The sequence below is a fragment of the Temnothorax longispinosus genome, chromosome 3 (assembly GCF_030848805.1).
Source record: "Temnothorax longispinosus isolate EJ_2023e chromosome 3, Tlon_JGU_v1, whole genome shotgun sequence".
NCBI lineage: Eukaryota > Metazoa > Arthropoda > Insecta > Hymenoptera > Formicidae > Temnothorax > Temnothorax longispinosus.
This window is the reverse complement of record NC_092360.1, coordinates 20,786,153-20,808,461: the sequence shown is the minus strand read 5'-3', so window position 1 is coordinate 20,808,461 and position 22,309 is coordinate 20,786,153. Positions and strand designations below refer to the sequence as shown.

The window sequence follows — 22,309 nt, the reverse complement described above, 5'->3', positions numbered from 1 at the left end:
CATACTGATCAATGGATCAGTTTTCACGGATCCATTACCTCGATTTATAAGACAAACGTTAACTTCTCACTCACCAATATGCAGCAACGGAGTTGTAACGCTACATCGACCTGCAACACACAAATACAAAATCCAAATTAGCGCTGGAATTACACACAATTAACATTAAAAAAACCTAATAATTTTACATGAAGTACACAAATATGCTATTCGTCTTTTAAAGGTAAGTACCAGGAATAAAAGATTATATAATTTCCGCGGAGAAATTTTTTCCGTAAACTTTCGTACAAAGTCACAAACAATAGTTTTCCTTTTTATTACTTATATACAAATTATTCAGGTGCACTTGTACGAATCGTTCAACCAGGCGATTTACAAATAAACGAAAGAAGAAAATTAAACAATTAATTTCACAGTGAAGTTAACGAGCAATATGTAAATAATGATATTCACCACAGGGTTGCTCCGCCGTCGCCCGATGCCTCCCAGGCCGCCGCGCCGCCTCCTCTCAGGTCCCTCCATTTCGCACTAGCACAACGCAAATTCGACGTATGTACGTTCGACGCGACACTCGCGAAAGAGAGGCTAATTACAATCGCGCGTGCTAATTACCGAAGCAACGCGCGACACTTTATTATACATATATTTTATATATATTTGAATTTTCTAAATTTCTCGTAATATACGGTACATGAAACTGCATTAAAATTAGTAAAAAGTTTAAAATGTGATGCGAGACTCGTGTAAATATAAAAGAATTCTATTTGTAATTTTATATTCAAGAAATATATATTGTGTTAATTATACAAATATTTAAAAAAAGAATTTAGTTTATAATTTTACCTGCGTATTCCAATTTATTTTTTAATATATATTTGATATACATGCGTTGTTCTGTGTCGCCGTAAATCCTCTAAGTTTTACGCCGTGGTTTACTCTCTGATGTGACTTCGTTTAAGTTCACTGGACAGTTAATGCTCACTAAACAGTTTATATTCACAAGCTGCTTCGTTTATTGTTTTTATTTATACAGCCGATTTAACGTACACTTTCGAATATTATTTCTTTCGACAACGCCTAGGGGCTACCCAGGGAGAAACGTGAGATCGGATATACGTCTTATATATTTCCGGGAAAATTGTCGTATTTGAAAAAAAATTGTATTTTATTTTAAAAGATAAGTACTTTATACTTTAAATAGCATTTGTTAGATTTTGAGTTTATTTGTTCCTTCTCCCGCCATCTTTTCCAAAGTACTTTGGTAGTGGACGTACTTTGTTTCTAAAAAAAGTTACATAATTTGACGCACCTATGGGGTAAAATAATTTTTTTTCGCAAATGTCATGCTAACCATCATAAAATATGAACGTTTACTTGCAAATTAAGGAAAATGAGGTTTGTAGTATTTATTTTCGCAAAGTTACGGCGTGTAAAAATTATATTTATATGCATTCTAGTTTGGTTACAGCCTGCATTAGCTTTAACTCCATTAGCGAGTAAGCTCCACGCGCTGAGACTCATATACATATATGCGGATACCAATAATGTTAACAGCTTATAAATGTGTTATCAAAACATATTTCCAATATTTCCAACACAAATTGAAAAGCATCAATATTTACTATAATAATTGTTATTATAATTATTGTAATAAGATTGTACTGAGAAAAATGCAAAAGACAATTTTAATGTATGCAAGCTTATGCTAACACTTACTGCTAAGAATTACAATTGCCACGGATATTATAAAAATTACATATATCGGAAGTGGCTTGGCCTCGTTTCATTTTTCAGCTTGAACATTGCTTCACATCAAAGCTTTGTCTATTTTTTTTCGCGTATTGGTCATTTTCTTTGTGTGTTTCGTAAAACATAGTATAGTATAACAATAATTGACATTCTCCTTGATTAAGTAACGTAAGCAATAAATTTATTAACAATCCTTTTGGTCGCGATTGCTCGCATAAATTAAAAATGAAGTAAAATAAACTTCCGACTACAGTTATTTAATAATTAATAAAAAAAGGAACATAATAGCCACATGTTTTAACATTGTGAGAATCTCGTGTATACCGAATGTTGTAAATATAATTTTATGTCTAAAAAAAATGTTTTATATTGTAATTTTATTGTATATTTAAATCAATTTTGTAATGTAACTTTTTTATAATTGTATAGTAAATTGTAAGAGAAATAAAATAAATGACAGAAATGTGAAAAAACCGTATTGTAAATAAAAGAAAATTGCCGATCAGAATCGGCGGAAGCGGTGGAGGGCCTCTATAGGTTAACCTTTTTCCAGCGGATGTTAGTTACCTAAGATAAGAACTAATATTTAATTTATAACTAAGAAAATGCAAAGTCCAAAATGCATTTAATCGCAATAACATTCGGTACAAGCAGGACGGTCTTTAAAAATATTGCTTATACCTTTTTCTCGATACTATAGTACTAGATTAAATAAAATTAAATTGTTATACATATAACACACTACTACATTTGCAGAGTCAGAGTATCGAAACATGAATGATAGAGCGACCGCCGTGGCGCGCCGCAAGGACATGGCGGGGCCGCGGGGCGCGGAGACCGTTTTTGTAAACACCGCGCGACGCGGCGTACAATACAGGCGCGCGCGGGCGTACAGTGCCGCGAAAACAAAAAATAAAGTCGAGCAACGGTCTCGCCGCAGACATGATTTACTTGATAAGGTATTTATTATAACCTAGCGGTATCAAGAGACACGGCAGTGTCTCGCGCCAAGTATATCATACATGTGTAAATAAAGATATTTATCTTGATGAGAAAAATAAAGACATCGCGATCACTCGAAGTATTTATATCTACAATATTAATTTTTTTCCTGTTTCTCTCTAGCATTCTTGGTTTATATCATTCATTTTTAATAGAACTGGATACAATTTATTACATGTGATTTATTATACAAAATAATATAGACATTTATGAAAAGCAATGTTACTTTTATAAGAGGAAACATGTTTATACGTATGTATATGTATATCTATATTTTATTTAAAAAAATTGTTGTAGGGTAGACCGGGAACAAAAATAACAGGGTACAGTTGTAACATCGTGAATATTTTTTAAACTATAAAAGGTACGTGTGTATGACCGCGAGGCGAGATCCGCTAGATAGAGCGGCATTTGTTCCTTAGTTCATTGCCGCCCGAGTTGCCGCCCCTCGCGGAACGTGCACGTGTGCAGGAGAAGAAGTTACTTTTTTCCTTCCTGAAGTAAGTTTTCTTACGTGCATAAAATGTGAAATATTTTTCTTTCTTTATGCCGAAGGTATAAGGTTTTATTTTTATATGTTTTAGTGATTATTTATGTTAATTTGCATAATACGATTGACTTTCATTCAGATATTTATGTAAAAAATTTACTTCGATTCATAAAATCGCTCACGGGTCGTCGACGTGTAAACATCTCTCGCGTGTCGCTCCTGCCCGTCGAAAATCATCGCTGTGTTAGTGCTATTTTCAGCTGTGCCTATTCGCACATATTCACTTAATTTTAACTCTGGTGCACAGAACTCGAGAGTTTTTAAGTTTCACATATTGCTGTTACTGCGAATTGCTCTCGGCGGCGGTCAGTTAGCGACGCGTGAGATTGTCCGGTGCGTTTCGTGTTTCTTTTACCTGTATTGCCGTGTTCCGAACCTTACAAATTTTCTGCGTTACCGTTCTCGCTCCGTTGCATTTCGGCTGGCGCCGACTTATATAAGCCTTTCGCAATCAATACTGCTACTGCGCTATCATTTTTGCTTCAGTAAGTACATCGAAAATCTAAACTATGGTAAACTAACGGCCAAAAATTTTGTGGCATCATTGTTTTTATTCACTGTTATTATCTATCTTCATTCCGGTCATACATATTTACTATCCTGTCTCTCTGTATATAGTTTAGACATACTAAGCATGAGTCAGCCGACCTGTATTAAATGTAAGCGCTTTCTTTCTCCCACGCTTATATGTACGTTCTGCGGCCTCGACAACGGTCGGCCTCCCGCGGATTTGCATGCGGGCGACGCTGTCGCCGGGGACATCTCATCGTCCCTCTCGACCGAATTCGCTCCCTTGACGGATATCAGCCCTGCACTCGCTGCGCCGACTGCCTCTGCAATGACTAACGGACGGCATTCTACCGTGCGTGATGCATCTGATATTGCTGCCTCCCTCTCTGACGTAAGGCAAGCCCTATCTTCAATATCTGCCTCCATTACCACCTTAGATGGTAGAATCGCTAGCCTCTGGTCTCAGAGTCTCAGTCTCGTTGACCGCATCGACCTCAAGCTGGACTCTCTGGACAGCAAGATGAACGGCTTCGAGGCGGCTCTTCGGCGTCTGGGCGACGTCGAGCGTACGGTGGAGCGTCTTGTGGCTGTGTCAAACAACTTATCAACTGATATTGGATCTCTGTCTACCAGGCATGTTGCGCTGGAGGAACGCCTAGCCCGGCTTGAAACAGTCTCAACTTCTACCTCTACATCGGCTGGCCCCTCTAGTTCCCCTTCGGCTGCATCCGACGGACTGGCTATGCGCTTTGAGCGCATGGTCAATGAGCACAGGGATCATGAGCTCATAATTTTCGGCATTCCAATATTCAAGCCTGAAAACCCCGTCAACACGATACTTCGAGTGGCTGCCTCACTTGACGTGCCGCTTACATCCTCGGAGGTCGTCAGCGTCTTCAGAATTGGCGGAAGGGTCCCTTCATCTGGTCCTGTGGTGGCGAAACTTTCCACAATAGCCAGGAGAAATAAGTTTCTCGCCAAATTTCGGCGACGTGCCGGATCTGGATTCGCTGCGTCCAACGTCGACTGCTCGTGGCCGTCCACTAGAGTTTATCTCTACGAACGATCCACAGCGTCTGAACGTTGCCCGTTTGCTGAGGCTCGCCAGCTTGCTAAAAGGCATAACATCCAGCACGTATGGATGAGGCGTGGGGTTACATATTTTAGAGTTTCGGACGGCTCTCCCCTGCACCGCTATTTGTCGCAGGATTCAATGCTTGCTGAGATTAATACAATCGTCAATCCGAATCAGCTCCCCCACGCCTCATCTCAGGCTGTCCCTTCAGCTTGCCCCGAGCCTGTCTGATGTCACTCGTCGGTCGAGTCAGTAGCGGCTGGTAGCGGTGGCTGCCGCCCAGCACTTCGCGTCACTCATGTAAACGCGCGATCGCTGCTGCCCCACTTTACGCTTGTTAAGGATCTCATAGCCTATCATCAACTCGACATCCTGGCGATCGGAGAGACTTGGCTGCGTGACACAATCGACCCTAAGTTGATTAACATAAACGGTTTTACTCTTGTTCGTTCTGATCGATCTACCGGCTCTCGCGGCGGGGGTGTCGCGTTATATGTTGATAGCTCTCTCTCTCTTTTTCTCGAATTGACCTTGGTGCCCTTCCGCCCGGCACACTCGTGGATGTCGTCGCTGTTTCTCTTCGCCTGACACACAAGAGCGTAGCTGCTGTCTGCATTTATCGTCCTCCTCGCTCACCTGTTTCCGATATACATTACATTGAGTCGCTGTTGTCTCATGTTTCGTGCTGCGCTGACGAGATTATATGCATGGGTGATTTTAACATTGATGTGCTCCGCCCCAACGAATTCAACGCTCGACTTTTGTATGACATGACATCGAACCTCTCCCTCCGGCAACTCATTGACCTGCCAACACGTCTCACACAGAGTACGTCATCTATTCTCGATATTATCCTGATTACGCGTGGTGTGGGGGTTGTCGATTGCGGAGTCAGCGAAGAACTTGACATTAGTGATCATTTCATGGTTTGGGCGATCCTTAAAATAGCTCGACCTAGTCGCCGGACCCGCACTACTCTCTCCCGCGGCCTCCACTCCGTCCAGCCCTCCGACATATCCTCTGAGCTGCTGAGAATTGACTGGTCGCCTGTGTTCGGAGCTGCACATGTTGATGAGATGGTCGCCTGTTTTACGTCCTCTATAATGTCCGTGTTTGATCGTCTCGCACCACTGACTCTTAAGAGGGCAACACGTCCTCTGGCTTCGTGGCTAAACACCGCCGTCAGAAAATTAATATCTTTTAAGAGTCGTGCTCTTAGTCGATACAGGCTCACTCGGTCTGATCCCGATTGGCGCCGCTACAAGCAACTCCGTAACGAGGTGAACTATGCCATACGCCGTGAAAAAAAGGCTTATCTCTCAAACTCTTTCTCAGCAAACTCTCCTCGTCAATTCTGGAGAAATCTCTCCGAACTCGGAGGGACAGCATCTCCCTCGCACTCCTTACCCTCCCATCTCCTCGATCCTAAACTAATGAACGATTATTTTCTTGATTCTCTTCCCTCCTCTTCCTGCTCTCCTGAAACGTTAAATCATTTTGCCTCCTCATCCTTTTGTGTCCCTGAAGCTTTCAGTTTTACTCCAATCACTCCTACTGAGCTTTACAATATACTCAAGCGAATACGTCTTACCTGGGCTGGGCCGTATGATCTCTCAGGTCGTATGCTGCTTCTCTGCCTGCCTCAATGTCTCGAACCTCTTCTACATATCCTAAACTACTCCCTCTCTTCTCACACATTTCCCTCCTCTTGGAAACATGCTGTTGTCCTCCCCATTCCCAAAACTCGAGATCCCTCCACTTTCTTCTCTCTTCGTCCTATTTCTCTCCCTCCATTTCTCTCCAAAATCCTCGAGCGCATATGCTTTCAACAATTATATGCATTCGCCAACGAAGCGAAGATAATTCCTGAGTGTCAGTCCGGTTTTTGTTGCCTGCACAGCACCACGACTGAGCTTCTCCACCTCTCTGACTCCGTCCTTCGTGGTTTCGACTCAGGTTCCCTCACTGCGTTGCTTACTCTTGATTTCACGAAGGCGTTCGATACGGTCGACCATCACCTCCTTCTGGCTAAGCTCGAGTACTACGGCCTGTCTCCCTCTGCCTTGTCCTTCATGAAATCGTTTTTATTAAACCGCTTTTAGCGTGTCCTTGTATATAATCTTCAGCCTATTTTTTCTCCTTCTCGCGCCGTTCTATCTGGCGTACCTCAGGGATCCGTGCTTGGTCCACTAGTTTATCATTTTTATTGCTGATCTGGCTTCCACTCCTTTTTTCGCCGAGCTGCTGAAATACGCTGACGACGTGATTTTGCGCAAGTCATTCCGTCTATCCGACGTCTCTGCTACCGTCTCTGCGTTGAACGATAACCTTAAAGCTGTAGCTAAATGGGCATCTTCCAACGCATTGCACCTTAACCCTTCCAAATCCTCACTTCTCATTGCTGATTCCCCAGTCCTTTTGTCTCAGCTTCAATCCTTTGACCTTTCTTTAAACTCTGTGCCTATACCTCTATCGTCCTCAATTAACATACTTGGTGTTCACATTGACTCTTTCTGGTCGTTTAAACATCACGTGGACGTAAAATGTCAAGTTGCCTTTGCTCGCCTTCGTCTTCTTTATCCTTTCCGGCACATCGTCTCCACCTCCCAAAAACTTCATACATCCCAGTCGCTTGTCATCTCCCTCTTCGATTACGCTGACGTCGTCTATATTCTTGCACTCAACCAACAACTCCTAAATCGTATCCAATACATTCAAAAATCATGTCTCCGCTTCTCCTATTGTGTACGTAAGTTTGACCACATATCCCCACTCTACTCTCGCTCCTGCTGGCTAAAAATCCAACAGCGTTTTGTGCTTCATTTTTGTTGTCTGGTTTTCCGTCTCCTTCATTCTGATACTCTTCCTTACCTTCGACATCTCTTGCATCTCAACTCTGAGCTCCATACCAGTGATGCCCCGAATACGCGTTACCCGGACCTTCTTTCCTTTCCATCGCATCACTCTGTCAAGTTTCGCGCTTCTTTCTCTTACAGCGCAGTCAAACATTTCAATGCCCTTTCCTCTAGCTTAAAATCCTTATCCTCTATGTCTTCGTTTCATACTGCTGTGTCCGCCTTCATCTTGTCAACTGCCAGTAATGCACCTTTACCTGAGCGTCATTGATTGCCTGCACGTGTCGAGTCCACCAACGCGCTCACGTGCGCATCAGCGTGCTACCTTCGCGTTTAGTATGTAAGTTTTATTAATCTAAGTATTGTTAAATCTGCGTATTGCGTTTAGTATGTAAGTTTTGTTGTGCGTCAAAAATTTTTACTCCCGTGAGCGAATTCACCTTTCTGTATGTTCTATTTTATACTGGTAGGCTTAGAAACAACGCGTGTGTTGATGCCTTACCATTTGCGTGCTCTTCTATTTGCTTATACTCTTCATTACTGTAACCCGACTAAACATTGCAATAAATAATTATTAATTAATTAATTATTAATTATTAAAATATTATTAGGGGACAATTGTAACATCAATGCCTGGGGACAGTTGAAGCGTTACAATTGTCCCCGTTGCTCGGGGACAACTTCAACTTAACCTAACCCTTTAAATATATAAGATTATAAATAATCTTTCAATTGAGAAAACAGTATTATTTGTTTTTGTTTGCTATAATGTAAAAATACTGATATTGTCATGTAACAAATTATTTTATCAAAAGTTGCATTTTTTATAGAAAATTCGTAAGATTGATTACATAAACCTACTAAATAACCATTATTTTGTTTACTATATAGATGATGTGGTACAATCGTTCCTCTCTGCTGTTACAATTGTCCCGGGGGTTGGGACGGTTATAACAGTATTTCTCATATTCTTTAAACAATAATAACTTTTTTCCTAGTTACATTACTGAATTCAACACAAGAAAATTTTTAGTCAAATAAATTCTACATCTAAAGGTACAGGTCTTTTTTACGTAGATATTATATTTTAACTGTTATAAAATCTTAAACTCAAAATGTTACTTTTGTCCCCGGTCTACCCTACTTATATTCTATACTCTGTCCAATAAGAGAATATGGAGGATCGAAAACTCGTCCGTTTCGCGCAATCTCCGTCCACCACAAATGTCTACTTAATAGACAACAGACATCTGTGGATTAACATGATGGACAAATTACAACATTGTCAATTATTCATTACACTAAAAATTTATATAAAATTGAGGTATTATGTACAGATAAAGGAGACAGTGTAGTCTATTGGTAAAGCACCAGATTGTAATCATAAAAATCTGGACTCGAGTTCACTGATCATAAGAATTTTAATATTCTAAACTGCCCTTCCGCACGAGAAATTAACAGAGGGGGGGGGAAGGAAACTCGTTTTTCGGGAGAAAGTAAACTCCGTCTTTCGGAAAGACATTAAACCATTGGTCCAAAATATAGCTGATAATTGATAGGTGTATCTCCTATTAGTCACCATGCCAAGGTACTGTCGGCTAATCACTCCGTACATCTGAATTTAAAGCGATTACTGAAACCTTATAAGAGATTTTATGTTCCACTTGGGATTTAAAGGAACTAATCATTATCACCATGTACAAACGAGTGCCAAATATAATGTTTGATACACTCTTAAGCATGTGTCGCCAAAAATTGGAGGTACATGTTAAAATTTTGTCCCTACGTAATTACGAGGGACATAAGTCACTCTTAAGCATGTGTCGCCAAAAATTGGAGGTACATGGTACCTCGAAGTTAGGAAGTACGTTATGGGCAACGAATATTCACCCGACAAAAAAAATTATTTATTTCGAAATTTATTATTATTTTTTAACTAAATTTGTTTCTTAAGATGCAGTCTATGATTATAAATATTTTTTTGTATTTGAAAAACACACTTACCTTGGTGGGATTTGAACTCGGGACCTCTGCATCGTGAGCCAACTGCCTTACGTGGTCGACTACTTCTTAATTTGAAGTAAACGTTATATATAGTCTACATATGTCATACCAGCGCAAATATATAATTTTTCAAAAATTATCTTAAGAAACAAATTCAGTTTAAAAAGAGTAATAAAGTTTCGAATTGGATATATGATATAATATTGCCCGCTGCTATTCGCGAATGTCTTTCGTTCAACAAATGTCGCGATCATGCCATGGTTGGCTACGTATACGAGGTATGTACGTATGTAGGAGGTATATACGGAAACCCCCCTAAAAAACTGTACCTCCTAAAACTGTACCTCCTATGACACGTCCGTGCACGCGTCCGCGTCGAGTGCTTCGCGAATGTCTTTTGTACGAGGTACATATGTAGGAGGTACACATTTGTACGAGGTACATATGTACGTACGAGGTACGTATGTACGGGGTACATACGGGAAGCCCCCTAAAAAACTGTACCTCCTAAAACTGTATCTCCTAAAAAATTGTACCGTGAATTTATAAGTGCGGTATCTCCAATCGGTACCTCCTTCTTTATCAGTACCTCGTGTATTCCGTACCTCGTGCTACTGTACCGGGAAAAGTATCTCCTAGCAGCATGTAACTCCAAATGTCATTTCCATTTAGAAATTAGTACCTCGAATTTGGAGATACTACGCGGTACATGCTTAAGAGTGTAGTTACAATGGTTGAAATTTTTTCAATACAGTACGAAAATGTAAAAATCCTATAAAAATTGTTACATGCTAAGAGAGAAGAAATATAATACTTATTTAAATGTAGATGTATCTAAAATTGTTTCAGGAAAATAACAATGTGATTAATTTAACATGCATGCAATATCACAAGAGAGCAGATTCTGTCATATTTCTGAAACACCTAAATCATTTGTAATTACAAATATAAATTGCATAATTAGCAAGTGCAATTACTGATCGTTTAGTAAAAATAATCTACATGTTATTGGTTAAATTTTTTACAACAACACACGGTCCCGCATAGCCATTCTTAAGAGGAGCAACCTACAAACACAAACACGTTTCAGTTTACAAAATATATTTACAATTATTTCTATTTACCATACTCAATGACAGGAATAGTTTATACACTCACAGGTTCCCATTCGTTGAGATGTGGATCGAAGGCTTCCACTAGTGTGAGATATTGTCGGCCGTCGTGTCCTCCCACGGCCATAAGTCGGTCACCTAATACGCACACACCAACTTCACTCCGGGGCACACTCATTGGCGCAACCATAGTTCACGTATCGGTTTTAGGATCATATCTATATATTGTTACATCGCATTATATATAACTTGAAAGCTTTAACATATAACGTAACAGCGGTTTATACCTTTCTACACAGTCGAATATGTTACCATCGGGATTGCTAGCTGTATCGTCGACACCACCGAGTGCATAAAGACAACCATTCACTACTCCTACGCCTACCCCGTATCGTCTCTTCGACATAGGTGCACACGGTGTCCATCTGTTCGTGTGCGGATCGTAACATTCTACTGTATTTAAGCAGGAAATGTAATCTGATGCTCCTCCTACGGCATACAATCTAAAACATCATAAAAAATTTAATATCAAATTTATTAAAAAAAATTTAATATTTAATAAGATTTAAAGTTAATAAAATAATATTTATACGAAGACACGTACTAAGAAGGAAATTAAAATGATTAAAAACAAATATGACATATAAATTTAATAATTTATCTGTAAAGACTTACTTATCATTTAACACAGCTACACCGATTCCAGATCTTTGTACGGACATAGGACATATTGAATTCCACTGATTTGTTCCCGGATCCCATCTCTCTACCGCATTAAGAGAACAACGACCGTCGTAACCACCAACAGCATATAAAAGTCCACCTAAGACTGCCACTCCTGAGAAAGAATATTATAACGTATTTGCTAGGGTTTGATTATGAATAAATGAAATAAACTGCACATTAATTTTGCAAATTCTCATGCATTTGCACATACCTAATTTTTGTCGATGAACATTCATAGGTGGTAGAGTGCTCCACGTAAGAGTGGAGAAATCGAGGCATTCTACTGTGTTCAAAGTTTTAAAATCGTCCGTACTGTCCATACCGCCCGCGATAATCAATTTTTTATCGACTACCACTGCGCTAAATTCTAATCTGTCGCTCATGGCTGCTAAAGATCTCCAGGCATTATCGCGTAATGAAAATGCATCTATAGATGTTGCACCTAGAAAGTACGTTGCAAATTATTTCGCTTGGAAAAAGTAAAATAGTGCGACAATATTGGCATAATATATTTTCTTTACATTAATCGTGATCGATTAATTATCAGTTATGCGATTAATATTAAATAATTCATTTTGGATATAATAAATTACCTTCATGTTGGTTCATCGCTCCGACAGCTAACAACGTACCCACAGTGGCTTTTCTGGGTTTTGTTCTGCCTGTTTGAAGCAAAGGTCTTCGCTCAGGCAGCAAATGATACTTCAATGCTTCCATTACTAATTCCTGCACCATTCTTTGGTTTTTGAACATTTCGTTACTCTCAATATTGTCAGCTATAAACTGTTTTGATTTATTAGTGCTAATGCACAAGTTCTGTCGAGTGAAAAAATTGAGCTATCGATAAACTTACCGCGGGTGATAGCAATGGTAATTTGACTAAACCTAATAATTTACTAGCATCTTTGCTCCTGTTTTCTGGATCGTGTTCTAGCCAAGTCACTAGAGCCTAAAACAATAATGATAATAACAATTCTATTTATTCTGTATCTCAGCTTAGATATTTTAATTGCATTTGTATGAAATATTTGCTTAAGCAATTATAGAAATATATTTATGATCAATAGTATAAAAAACTTATAGCCACGATAACATTTCCTTCTTAATATTTAATATAAATTGGTTCGCTCAACAAACAGTTGTCTTACATGAAAGACAGTTTCTTCCGAGGGAACATTAAGATCCTCAGATTCAAGTAACTTCGCAACTTCATCGGCAGATAGCAGTAAGAATTCTTGATTTTTTGTAACTTCCATGAAATGTTTGGTAGTGTATGCGTGTGCGTATTCAACCAATTCCGAACAACCCTGCGTATCGGCGAACATCCGTATGCCCAGACAGTTGCTTGGGTGAAGTTGTTTGACGAGAAACTGACAGCACGCTTTAATAACTGGATTCATTTGTAACAAACATGCTGTTGTAAGTAGAGTCTCTACGCTATCTTCCTGCAATTCTATGCAACCTGCAAATATACAAAAAAACATGTTATTAAGAATTGACAAAAAATTCAAAAATTAACAAAAACGGCTTAAAAAAAATATTTGTAAATGCTTTTATCGTAACGTTAATATTCGTGAAATGTTTTCTTACATGAAACATATAATATATCTTCTCAAGCAGAATTACCTGTATAACAATAAAGAACCAAAGCCCATAAAGCATCTCCATCAACATCCATTAATTCTATTTCATTTTGTGCCGACTCTTGAAAAGAGCTTGTGAACATGGCAGCAAAATATTCAGAACCAGCACTGAGTACTAAGCGATGAGCTGGGACACGCTTATTTCCTAAGAAAAGCACAGAACAGAGAAAAAAATATGAGAAATGGGATGTCACAAGTTCATCGAGTGCGAAGAATATTTTCAATATGTGTTGTGTACAAAATATACTCTCTCTTCAATTTTTACTGGTTAAAAACTTTGAATAACAACTTTTAACAATAAAAATAATTTCTCTTTGAATTTCTTGATTACACATAAAAATATACATAAAATTATATTAGAAAATGCACATTTTATGTAAACATATTTGTATAAAATAATAACTCTCCTCGTTTTTATTAATTAAAACATTTGATTAACCATTATCATCTGAATCATTACAAGTCCAATTGACAGTTGACACATAGGTGCGTTCCCAGTAAGCAAAAAACCATTATTACAATGTTATTGCAACGATATTCTAGAACTTGTAATGTTGTTAAATATGTAGTTCTTAATGTTGTATAGAACATCATTATGAACATACTTTGACCACGATTCCGAAATTTCAGTAATGTTGAAATGGGAGTGCCATAACGTTGCAAATAACATTGCGTTAAGGTTTTTCTATCATTCCTGTAATGTTTTTGAGATAAAAATTTAAACGTACTATCAACTTTATTACAATATTATATTAAGATTACCGTAATGTTAATTCTAACATTTATTTAAAGTTCTTATTGATGTTTTATTTCTATTACAGGCAACATGTTTTCAATAAATATGCAATAGTAATAAAATATCTCAATATTTATTGTCTAATTATTATTTAGATTGCTTTTTTATAGACCAGGCTTGGACAACTTTGAGCTCCAGAACCACGACACTTCTTTTCTATCCACGGAAAGTAGGGGAGTGTCGTGGCTCCGGAGCTCGAAGTTGCCCAGGCCTGTTATATACCAATCTGCATTAGGGAATAATTCACTAATTATCATAAAAAAGTTTTATTTATATAAAAATAATATATACCATATATTACAGTTTTCAGTTTATCACAATAATATCTTTGGTGAAGATCACTGATCCTAGCGTAAGGTTTTGGGATAAAACTCATCTTTCAAATAAAAAAATTTGTTACTATAATAATCACTCGCGCGGAGCCACGCAAGTAAGATAATATATTTATCACTTCCTGAAAAATAAAAGTAGAATTAAATTAGTGAAAAAGCTACTTATAAATTATAACGCGGCAAACTATAATAATTTTATTTTATAGAGAGTATATACCGAAATACATTACATTACCTTTTTAATGTTTTTTTTCCTTACGGACGTTTGCGAATCTGAACCACTCCGTTACAAAGTGTTGAAAATCTTTTTCTGTATTCCGAGGGAATATTGCTCTAAAAGCTTCTGAAATAAGAAAAATTCAATACAGTTTATTGTTAGATGAAAGAAATAAATAATGTTAATTTAACGGCAATTAAAACTTATGATAATTATTGAAATAACACAAAAGTTTCCGGAATAGTTTACATATATACTAAATCGATCAAAAATATTAGTTTATGGATATATATATTTTTCTTTTATTTCGTAAGAATTTTTAACGTGTATGTGTGTCCTGCTTTTTAACGATGATTGCTACAAAAAATGAGACAATTTTAATAAATTCTGAGACATAAAACATAGCATTTAATACTGCAAGTAATATATACATTTCTTAAAAAATTACTTACTTTTAATGCTCAGAATTGTGTGAGTGTGTGTGTGTGTGCGTATCTCCAATTTTATAATTATTTTTTTGGCCAGTTCATGAACACATGGAAGCTAAGTCATCAGAAAATGTAGCCCTCAAACTTCTTTTAATAAAATTCTTTTCATGTTTCCCTCTAATTAACATAACCTTGTTCACCTGAAAAATTTATACTTGTAATTCTATATAATGCAGTTTATTATTATAAATTGCAAAGAAAATAATTCAGAAGACTTTTAAAATATAATAACACATATTATAGGATATTATAGAACATATTAAAGGACATATATTATAGCTATAAGTTTGTAAGATTAAGAGTCAGAGTAACCATTTTTGGTTTTGAACGCATTGAGTGCTCCTCCTCAAGATTCTATTTGATCGTTTTATACATAAAATATACAGTTGAATACATTATGGAGATTAATACAAATACATTTTGATTTTTGAAGGACATACCATATTTGAAAACTTTACCGACAAAATTCTACCTTCTTTTAGAAGGTTTACATATATCGTATTGGTTGCATAGAATTACAAATGCTTTTACATAATAAAAATAGGTGTAAATCAATTAGAGCATTTGCTTAATATATTACAAAAATGATTTAAAAATTTTGAAGTAAAGATCTCGAGCTGTCAGTGTAAATATTTATTTGTTACAAAAATTGTTTATATATTATCAGTATGTTTGCTCCGTTAAAGAAAATTGTAAAAAAATATTACTGTACCATTTCCATTAAATTTAAAAGCTTAAAAATATATGAAAAGTTTGCAAGAAAATTTTTATATATAAATACTTAAGCTTTCTGCTAAATATGGTAAAACAAAGCAACACACATTTATATATAGAAGATCCATATATGCATAAAAGACTTGAACAATGTAGTATGAATGCGTTAGTACTTATTTGATATGACGTTTGGATGATTTTGTCTGTATGTTACGCCACAATTAAAATAACTATAAACATAGTAGATACAGATAATGCGCAATTACTATCTTTGCCGAGATCTTTGCTATAGGCACTACATTGAAAATAATACCAAAAAATCGGTAAAAATTACAAGTCCTGGTGATCTCTTTGTCGACTCTGATGGCGCAGAATAATCGAGTTTATTTTTTCCAACTGATTTATTACGATGAAAGATAATACAATAGGTCGCTGTTTTGCACGTTCAACGGAAAATAACGAAAAGTCTTGCAAGAAGAAGGCGGAAGCAACGTCCGAAAACATAAAAATATATAGAAGTGAAAGTCTCATGCTAGTGATTTATATTTCCACCAATCGTAAAAGGTTAATCTATATAGCGTGCGCGTATCATGTAAGACATAGAATAAGTTTGTAACTCTGAGTTTAGAACATAAACAGACTCTAAATTGCAAATATTATATTTACTACTCTTGGAGAGAAAGGGAGAAAAAGGGAGAGAGAGAGGGAGGGAGAGGAGATATCTCTTACAGTCTTTTCTCTTAATTCTTAAATTTTCAAAGTCTGCAGATTTTATTGTGTAAATTTATATCTACTACGATTATGTAACTATTATACTAACCGGGAATGTTATTTGTAAATGTTTATAGAATTAATTATAATTGTGATAAGCAGCTTTACTTACAACTTGCATGAAAGCTTCTTGATCAGTTTTTAGCATATCTTCAAATTGTCAATGGAAGATAAAGGGATGAGATATTGTCCAATCTTTGTATCTTGTACAATACTTTCCTTAGAATATTGCTCAGCCTCGCGGCCCGAGTACATCAAGAATATGTTCGATCCTTATTAATACTTTGGTATATTTTTTTTCTTCTGCAAATTTCTCTCTTATATAGGTCGAAAAATAGATCTTGAATCACCAGCTACCTATTTACAGCACATTTGATAATTGCAGGGTTCTTATCATTAATATGCAAGATTTAGAATATAATAATTACTTACCCATATAAAAATGTTGTATACAATTAAAAGCGCTCGACAGCGCACAAGCGCACAAGCACAAACGTACGTATATATGACACACTCACACATCATACGTATATGTAAGATAATGCGACTACAGTCTCCAGAACTATTACTGCTTCCGATTGGCTGTCGCAACAAGCGTGCGTTTGCTCATGATCTCGACGCACTCAAACAGCTGAAAATAATCGGCAGTAAATTGCAAGAAAATAGCAAATAATTCCACTATATAGTTTCTACCGATACCCAAAGAACGTTATTTGTAGTTAACCTAAATTATAGGTTATATAGATCATCATATCAGCTACTATTCATAGCACATATGGTTAATTGAGTTCTTATTATTAATATACAACTTTTAGAATATAATAGTTACTTATATATAAATATACTGTAAATAAAGAGCACTCCGCACTGCTCGATCCACACGTGTGTATACGCACTCACGCATCGTACGTAAATGTACGCATCATGGCTGTCGCGATGAGCGTTGGGCACAATATAAAACAATAACATTCTAACAACAGAAAATTAATATACTACCAACGTTATTTCCAAGTCCAAATTACAAGGAATTTTGAACTGTTGCATTAATCTCAAATAAATGTCAGAGTAACATTTGAAAAATATTTTCTGTAACGTTTTTAAAATATTTTAACAACATTCAGAAAAATCATATTACGAAATAATATTTTTTAAATATGTGTATAATATTATTAAAAAACGTTTAAAAAATACACATAAAGTCAATATTTTTAAACGTTAATTTAATGTTCCTTGCTTACTGGGTTGTTATCAAACCAAAAAGCATCGCGGAGCCCGGTAAAGGGCGGGTACACTCACCCGCGATCAGCGTGACGTCTGTCAGCTGTTGCTTGTGCAGATAACTCTCCATAATTTGGAGGCTACTTTCCGCGTGCTGCGGCGAGATGGACATACATGACATTGTGGGGCAATTATTTAGAATACGCGCTGCACCTAGAATATCAATAAAATTATGCTCATTCGACGAGTTTTGACACGAAACGAAAGAATCTGGCAGAAAAATGAGGCGGTGTGCCCTGCGAAGCGAGATATTTAGCGTTAAAGTTGACGACTCTCAGAATCACCCCGTACATCTGAATTTAAAGCGATTACTGAAATCTCATAGGAGACCTTATGTTTCACTTGGGATTTAAAGGCGCTACCCAGATAGCCAAGCGTGATAGAGCATATTGAGCAAACTAATGCATTGCATGTGTTTTCATATATTTGCTGCAAATTTGCTGACATCGAAATAGAACACGTTACAAATACAGCTACATGACTCTGCTTATACATACAATCAGTTGACGCAATTTCAAGAGCAAACGGTCTGCAATATTGGTACGTTATGTTGTCTGCAACATGTCAGCAACATGATAGCAATGAATGATTCATCGTTCGATCTTGAGCATCATAATGCAAACGTGACGGCAACAACACATATATAATGATTTCCATCCGTTATTGTGTATATGTCATCAAGCTATGAAATTTTTTAATTGTACGTATCTCGTTGCTAACGAAGTGTTGACAATATAAAATTGTCACAAATCCCCCACAAATTGATGCTGTCACGTTGCAATCAATTTGCTGTTAATAGAAATATAATTCATATGAGTTCAACCCGACAAGCATAATGCTGTCTCACCTTGTCCCGAGTTTGTCAAAATTAATTGCATTAACGACAAGCTGCTTGTTGGCAACATGGCAGCAAACTCACAGCATTTGGCTATCTGGGTAATCATTATCATCATGTATGTTGCGTACCAGCTCACGCATGAGCCAGGTCAAATGATTTGATGAGAAAGCTAGACATAAAACTAAAAGATGGACTGTTCGTAGATTGTGTATTAGCATATGTATCCCAATTGAAAATATATATCGTACAAATAAAGATCATATAATGAAAGTAAGCTGTATCAAATACAATGTAAAGAATAAAGTAATTAGTCGGAACAAATCCTTTCCTTGATATTGGTAACGTCTCTATCTTACAATAATAATTATCTACATGAAATGTATCTCGTATTGTAGATCGACACTTATATGAAAGTGAGACGTGTCTGATCTCGACGAAATTGAAGTCATCAATCACCAATCGTATTAATTTCTATCAAGAAAAGGACATTGTTTCAACATGAATAAACAGCATATAATATATATATGAAAGAATATACAGCAAAGATATTGATAAACACATAAAGAAATAACATGCATAGAATCGATGTGTCAATTTAACTGCTCGTAAATGGATATGTTTCTGAAAACAATGTTTTTCAATCTACAAAAATTAATTTCACTAATAACGAAAGAGAAAATGAAAGAAGAAGTATAACTATAATAATAGTAAGCTCAATGAGTCGTCAGATATATCAGATGAATAATCCTTGATCATAGATATTGACACACTAATTCTCGTTAAAATAATACAAATATCGCTTGCAATAATTTATCTGAAAGTATCTATTATCTTTCTTGAAAAGAGAACGCACGCAAGATTACTTATTGAAACGTAAACGAAAGATCTATACTCGAATCGCACGAGATAATTAATGATAAGAATATTTACAAGAAGAAACGCTTAACTTAATCAGACTTCGATTTACAAGAATCAATATGTTATTGTTAGAGAAATATATTCTGATAATATGTAATAAACTTTATATTGAAATAAAAAAACTTTAATGGCGGTTGCAACCTCACAAGAAAAAACGTATTATATTAATATGTCTACTGAGCTCAGTGTTCACAATATTGAATAATGAACTACGAAGTTAATCTAGTCTTTCTCACGGATAAAGAATCCTCAGTTCGTACGCTCGTGTAATGGTTGGTCGTCGCGACCAGGCCCGTCAGGACTCTCTCTCTCTCTCCCTCTTGTATTGTTACCTGAGTACTGTCGATACTTCGATGCTTCTACCGAGCTCGAAAGGATGTTCCAGAACTTTCCTGATGCGTCGTTCCTTGTCCGTCTCTCTCAGCAGCTCTCGCGTATAAAAGGTAGATGCTCGTTGTTAAATGTAATAAGGCCGTTCACAGGCTCGCCCTTCTCGTCCGACAGAAATTATCGTTCGGTTAATCTACAACTCATTAACACAAGAAGTATTACAAAGATAAACTGCGACAACGTGCGACGCAACAAAGAATGTAATACACGACCTGTCGAGGAGAACGTACGACACGAGAATGAACGCTCGCCGGGCTGCAGGCTCGTGCTCCCGCATGCGCATTCGCAGATTCTCGACCGTTCTCGATTTCCAGGTCGCAACGCGGTCTGCGCCACGGGGGTGAAAGTAGTAGGAGAAGGGGAGAAACGTCATGGCGGCAGGGCCACTTAGGAATGTGGGGCCAAAGAAAGCCGAAAACTGTCGATCGGGCACGAAGTCGAAAAGGAAAAGTGAAACAGAAGGGCCGTTATTCTAATGTTTGGTGTAAATTGTGAAAAACGCGGATCCCGAGTGACGAGTTACGACGTTCCTAATATTCCTCCGAGATAATCTCGCGTTCGCTGCTGTTGCACGTGTTCTGAGTTCGCCCTCGTACGAGAGAAACCCTGTCGAAGGACAGATTTCGTGAGATCGCTGCTGCACATATTCGGAGATTCGCCCTCGTAGAGAGATACCCTTTCGAAAGACAGATTTCGTGAGATCGCTGCTACACGTATTCGGAGATTCGCCCTCGTACAGAGATACCCTGGCGAAGGACAGATTTTGTGAGACCGCTGCTGCACGTGTTGTGAGACTTCTGAGATTCGCCCTCGTACGAGAGATAACCTGGCGAAGGACAGATTTCGTGAGACGTGTTCGGATATTCGCTCTCGGACGAGAGAGAACCCGGCGAAGGACAGATTTCGCTGCTGATGCACGTATTCGGAGATTCGCCATCAAATCGCCCTATATTTGTAAAGTACATATATATATATATATATATATATATATATATATGTAGGTCTAGAGGTATGTTCCGGGACTGTTTACGTTTTTTGAAATGTACAGTCCTGGAATATAACGCATATATATGTAATCAGATTCAAAAAATTGTCCCGAAACGTGCCGTAGGACATGAATTTTTTCCAGGACAGTCCTGGAAACTGCCAAATGTCCTGGAATATACCGATGTAAAAAATAAAAGTCCCGGAACATACTTCCGGACCTACATATATATATATATATATATATATATAACCATATATACTGATTTGTTTACTGTTCACATTTGTTTTATATACAAACTGAAACTGTATCAATTAATGAAATGCATATATTTCAGATGAACGAAAAGGTGAATGTACCAACTGTCACAGGAAGGGAGGACACTTTTGCCTCATCCGTACAGTGGCACAACAGTGTGATGTCGAAGGTAAATTTTTTTTGTTAAATTTGCCTAATTTTTTACTTTTTTACTTTAATCTATAATTTTTTAAATTAGCAATATTTAACGTGTGAATGTAATTGTATCATTACAGACTGCTGCTGGTACTAAAGGCGATACATTTGCCCGGAGGAATTTGAGGAACAAGAGGAAATAACGGGAGGCCCACCAGTAATGCACAGATAAGCGAGAAGACAAAATGTGCAATCTAGTCGTAAAGAAAAGTATGTAATATGTAATATACTCGTGTAGGTAGGATTCGACGATTATATGGTTCCTTATGCGTGATGCGTGGACAATTTAAGGTTTTTTGCAAGATAATTTTACCTTGTGCATTATTACATGTTATACATTATGTATGCCGGTGGCGGAGTCCGTACCGGTGCAGTTTGTCTAACATTAGCCAGTGGCTAATGTTATATAGTATAACATGTAATAATACATGTAATGATACATTGTGTATAATAAATATTTTATTATACACAATGTGTATCATTACATGTATTATTACATGTTATACATAACTTATAAATGTATGTGATTTCATTTATAATCAACTTCTTTCAGTTCTAATTTCATTTACTTTGCACTTTCTTTTGGGGTTAATATCAATTGATAAACTGTATACGATGCCTTGTATACGATGCCTTCGAAAAAGAAATATTCTTGCAAATTTCCCAATTGTGCCAACAGCTATTATTGGTCGAAAGGTGATGCCAATACAGTCATAAATAAACGCTTTTATAGATTTCCAAAAAATTCTGACATTTCTACGAAATGGAAAATGATTTGTGGCATCAATATCACTATTAATTGCCGGAATATGTACATTTGCGAAGATTATTTTCAGAAAGAAGATTTTGTTAACTGTACAAAACATTTGTTGGACCTAAATGTCATACCGAAACACATTGATA

At 36.9% G+C, this 22,309-nt stretch overlaps 1 protein-coding gene and 3 long non-coding RNA genes across 4 annotated transcripts; 1 reads left to right on the top strand and 3 right to left on the bottom strand.

The window, feature by feature from the left end:
* Positions 1-10,915: 10,915 nt before the first annotated feature.
* LOC139810295 (kelch-like protein 5) lies at positions 10,916-19,343 on the bottom strand. Its single transcript, XM_071773719.1, has 11 exons — positions 18,670-19,343; positions 18,320-18,376; positions 17,841-17,975; positions 13,210-13,371; positions 12,732-13,045; positions 12,437-12,532; positions 12,177-12,366; positions 11,795-12,025; positions 11,533-11,695; positions 11,145-11,360; positions 10,916-11,075 (listed from the first exon to the last, which is right to left on the bottom strand). The coding sequence occupies exons 1-11, from the start codon at positions 18,773-18,775 to the stop codon at positions 11,051-11,053; spliced, it is 1,695 nt and encodes a 564-aa protein (XP_071629820.1). The 5' UTR covers positions 18,776-19,343; the 3' UTR covers positions 10,916-11,050.
* LOC139810313 (uncharacterized) lies at positions 14,273-14,933 on the bottom strand. The gene is made up of 2 exons (XR_011731285.1): positions 14,590-14,933; positions 14,273-14,476 (listed from the first exon to the last, which is right to left on the bottom strand). It is a non-coding gene; the product is annotated as an uncharacterized lncRNA (long non-coding RNA).
* Positions 15,031-17,800, bottom strand: LOC139810309 (uncharacterized). Its single transcript, XR_011731281.1, has 3 exons — positions 16,977-17,800; positions 16,657-16,901; positions 15,031-15,199 (listed from the first exon to the last, which is right to left on the bottom strand). It is a non-coding gene; the product is annotated as an uncharacterized lncRNA (long non-coding RNA).
* Positions 19,344-20,406: 1,063 nt separating the features above from the next.
* LOC139810305 (uncharacterized) lies at positions 20,407-21,994 on the top strand. Its single transcript, XR_011731277.1, has 3 exons — positions 20,407-20,922; positions 21,291-21,380; positions 21,487-21,994. It is a non-coding gene; the product is annotated as an uncharacterized lncRNA (long non-coding RNA).
* The last annotated feature ends 315 nt before the right edge of the window (positions 21,995-22,309 follow it).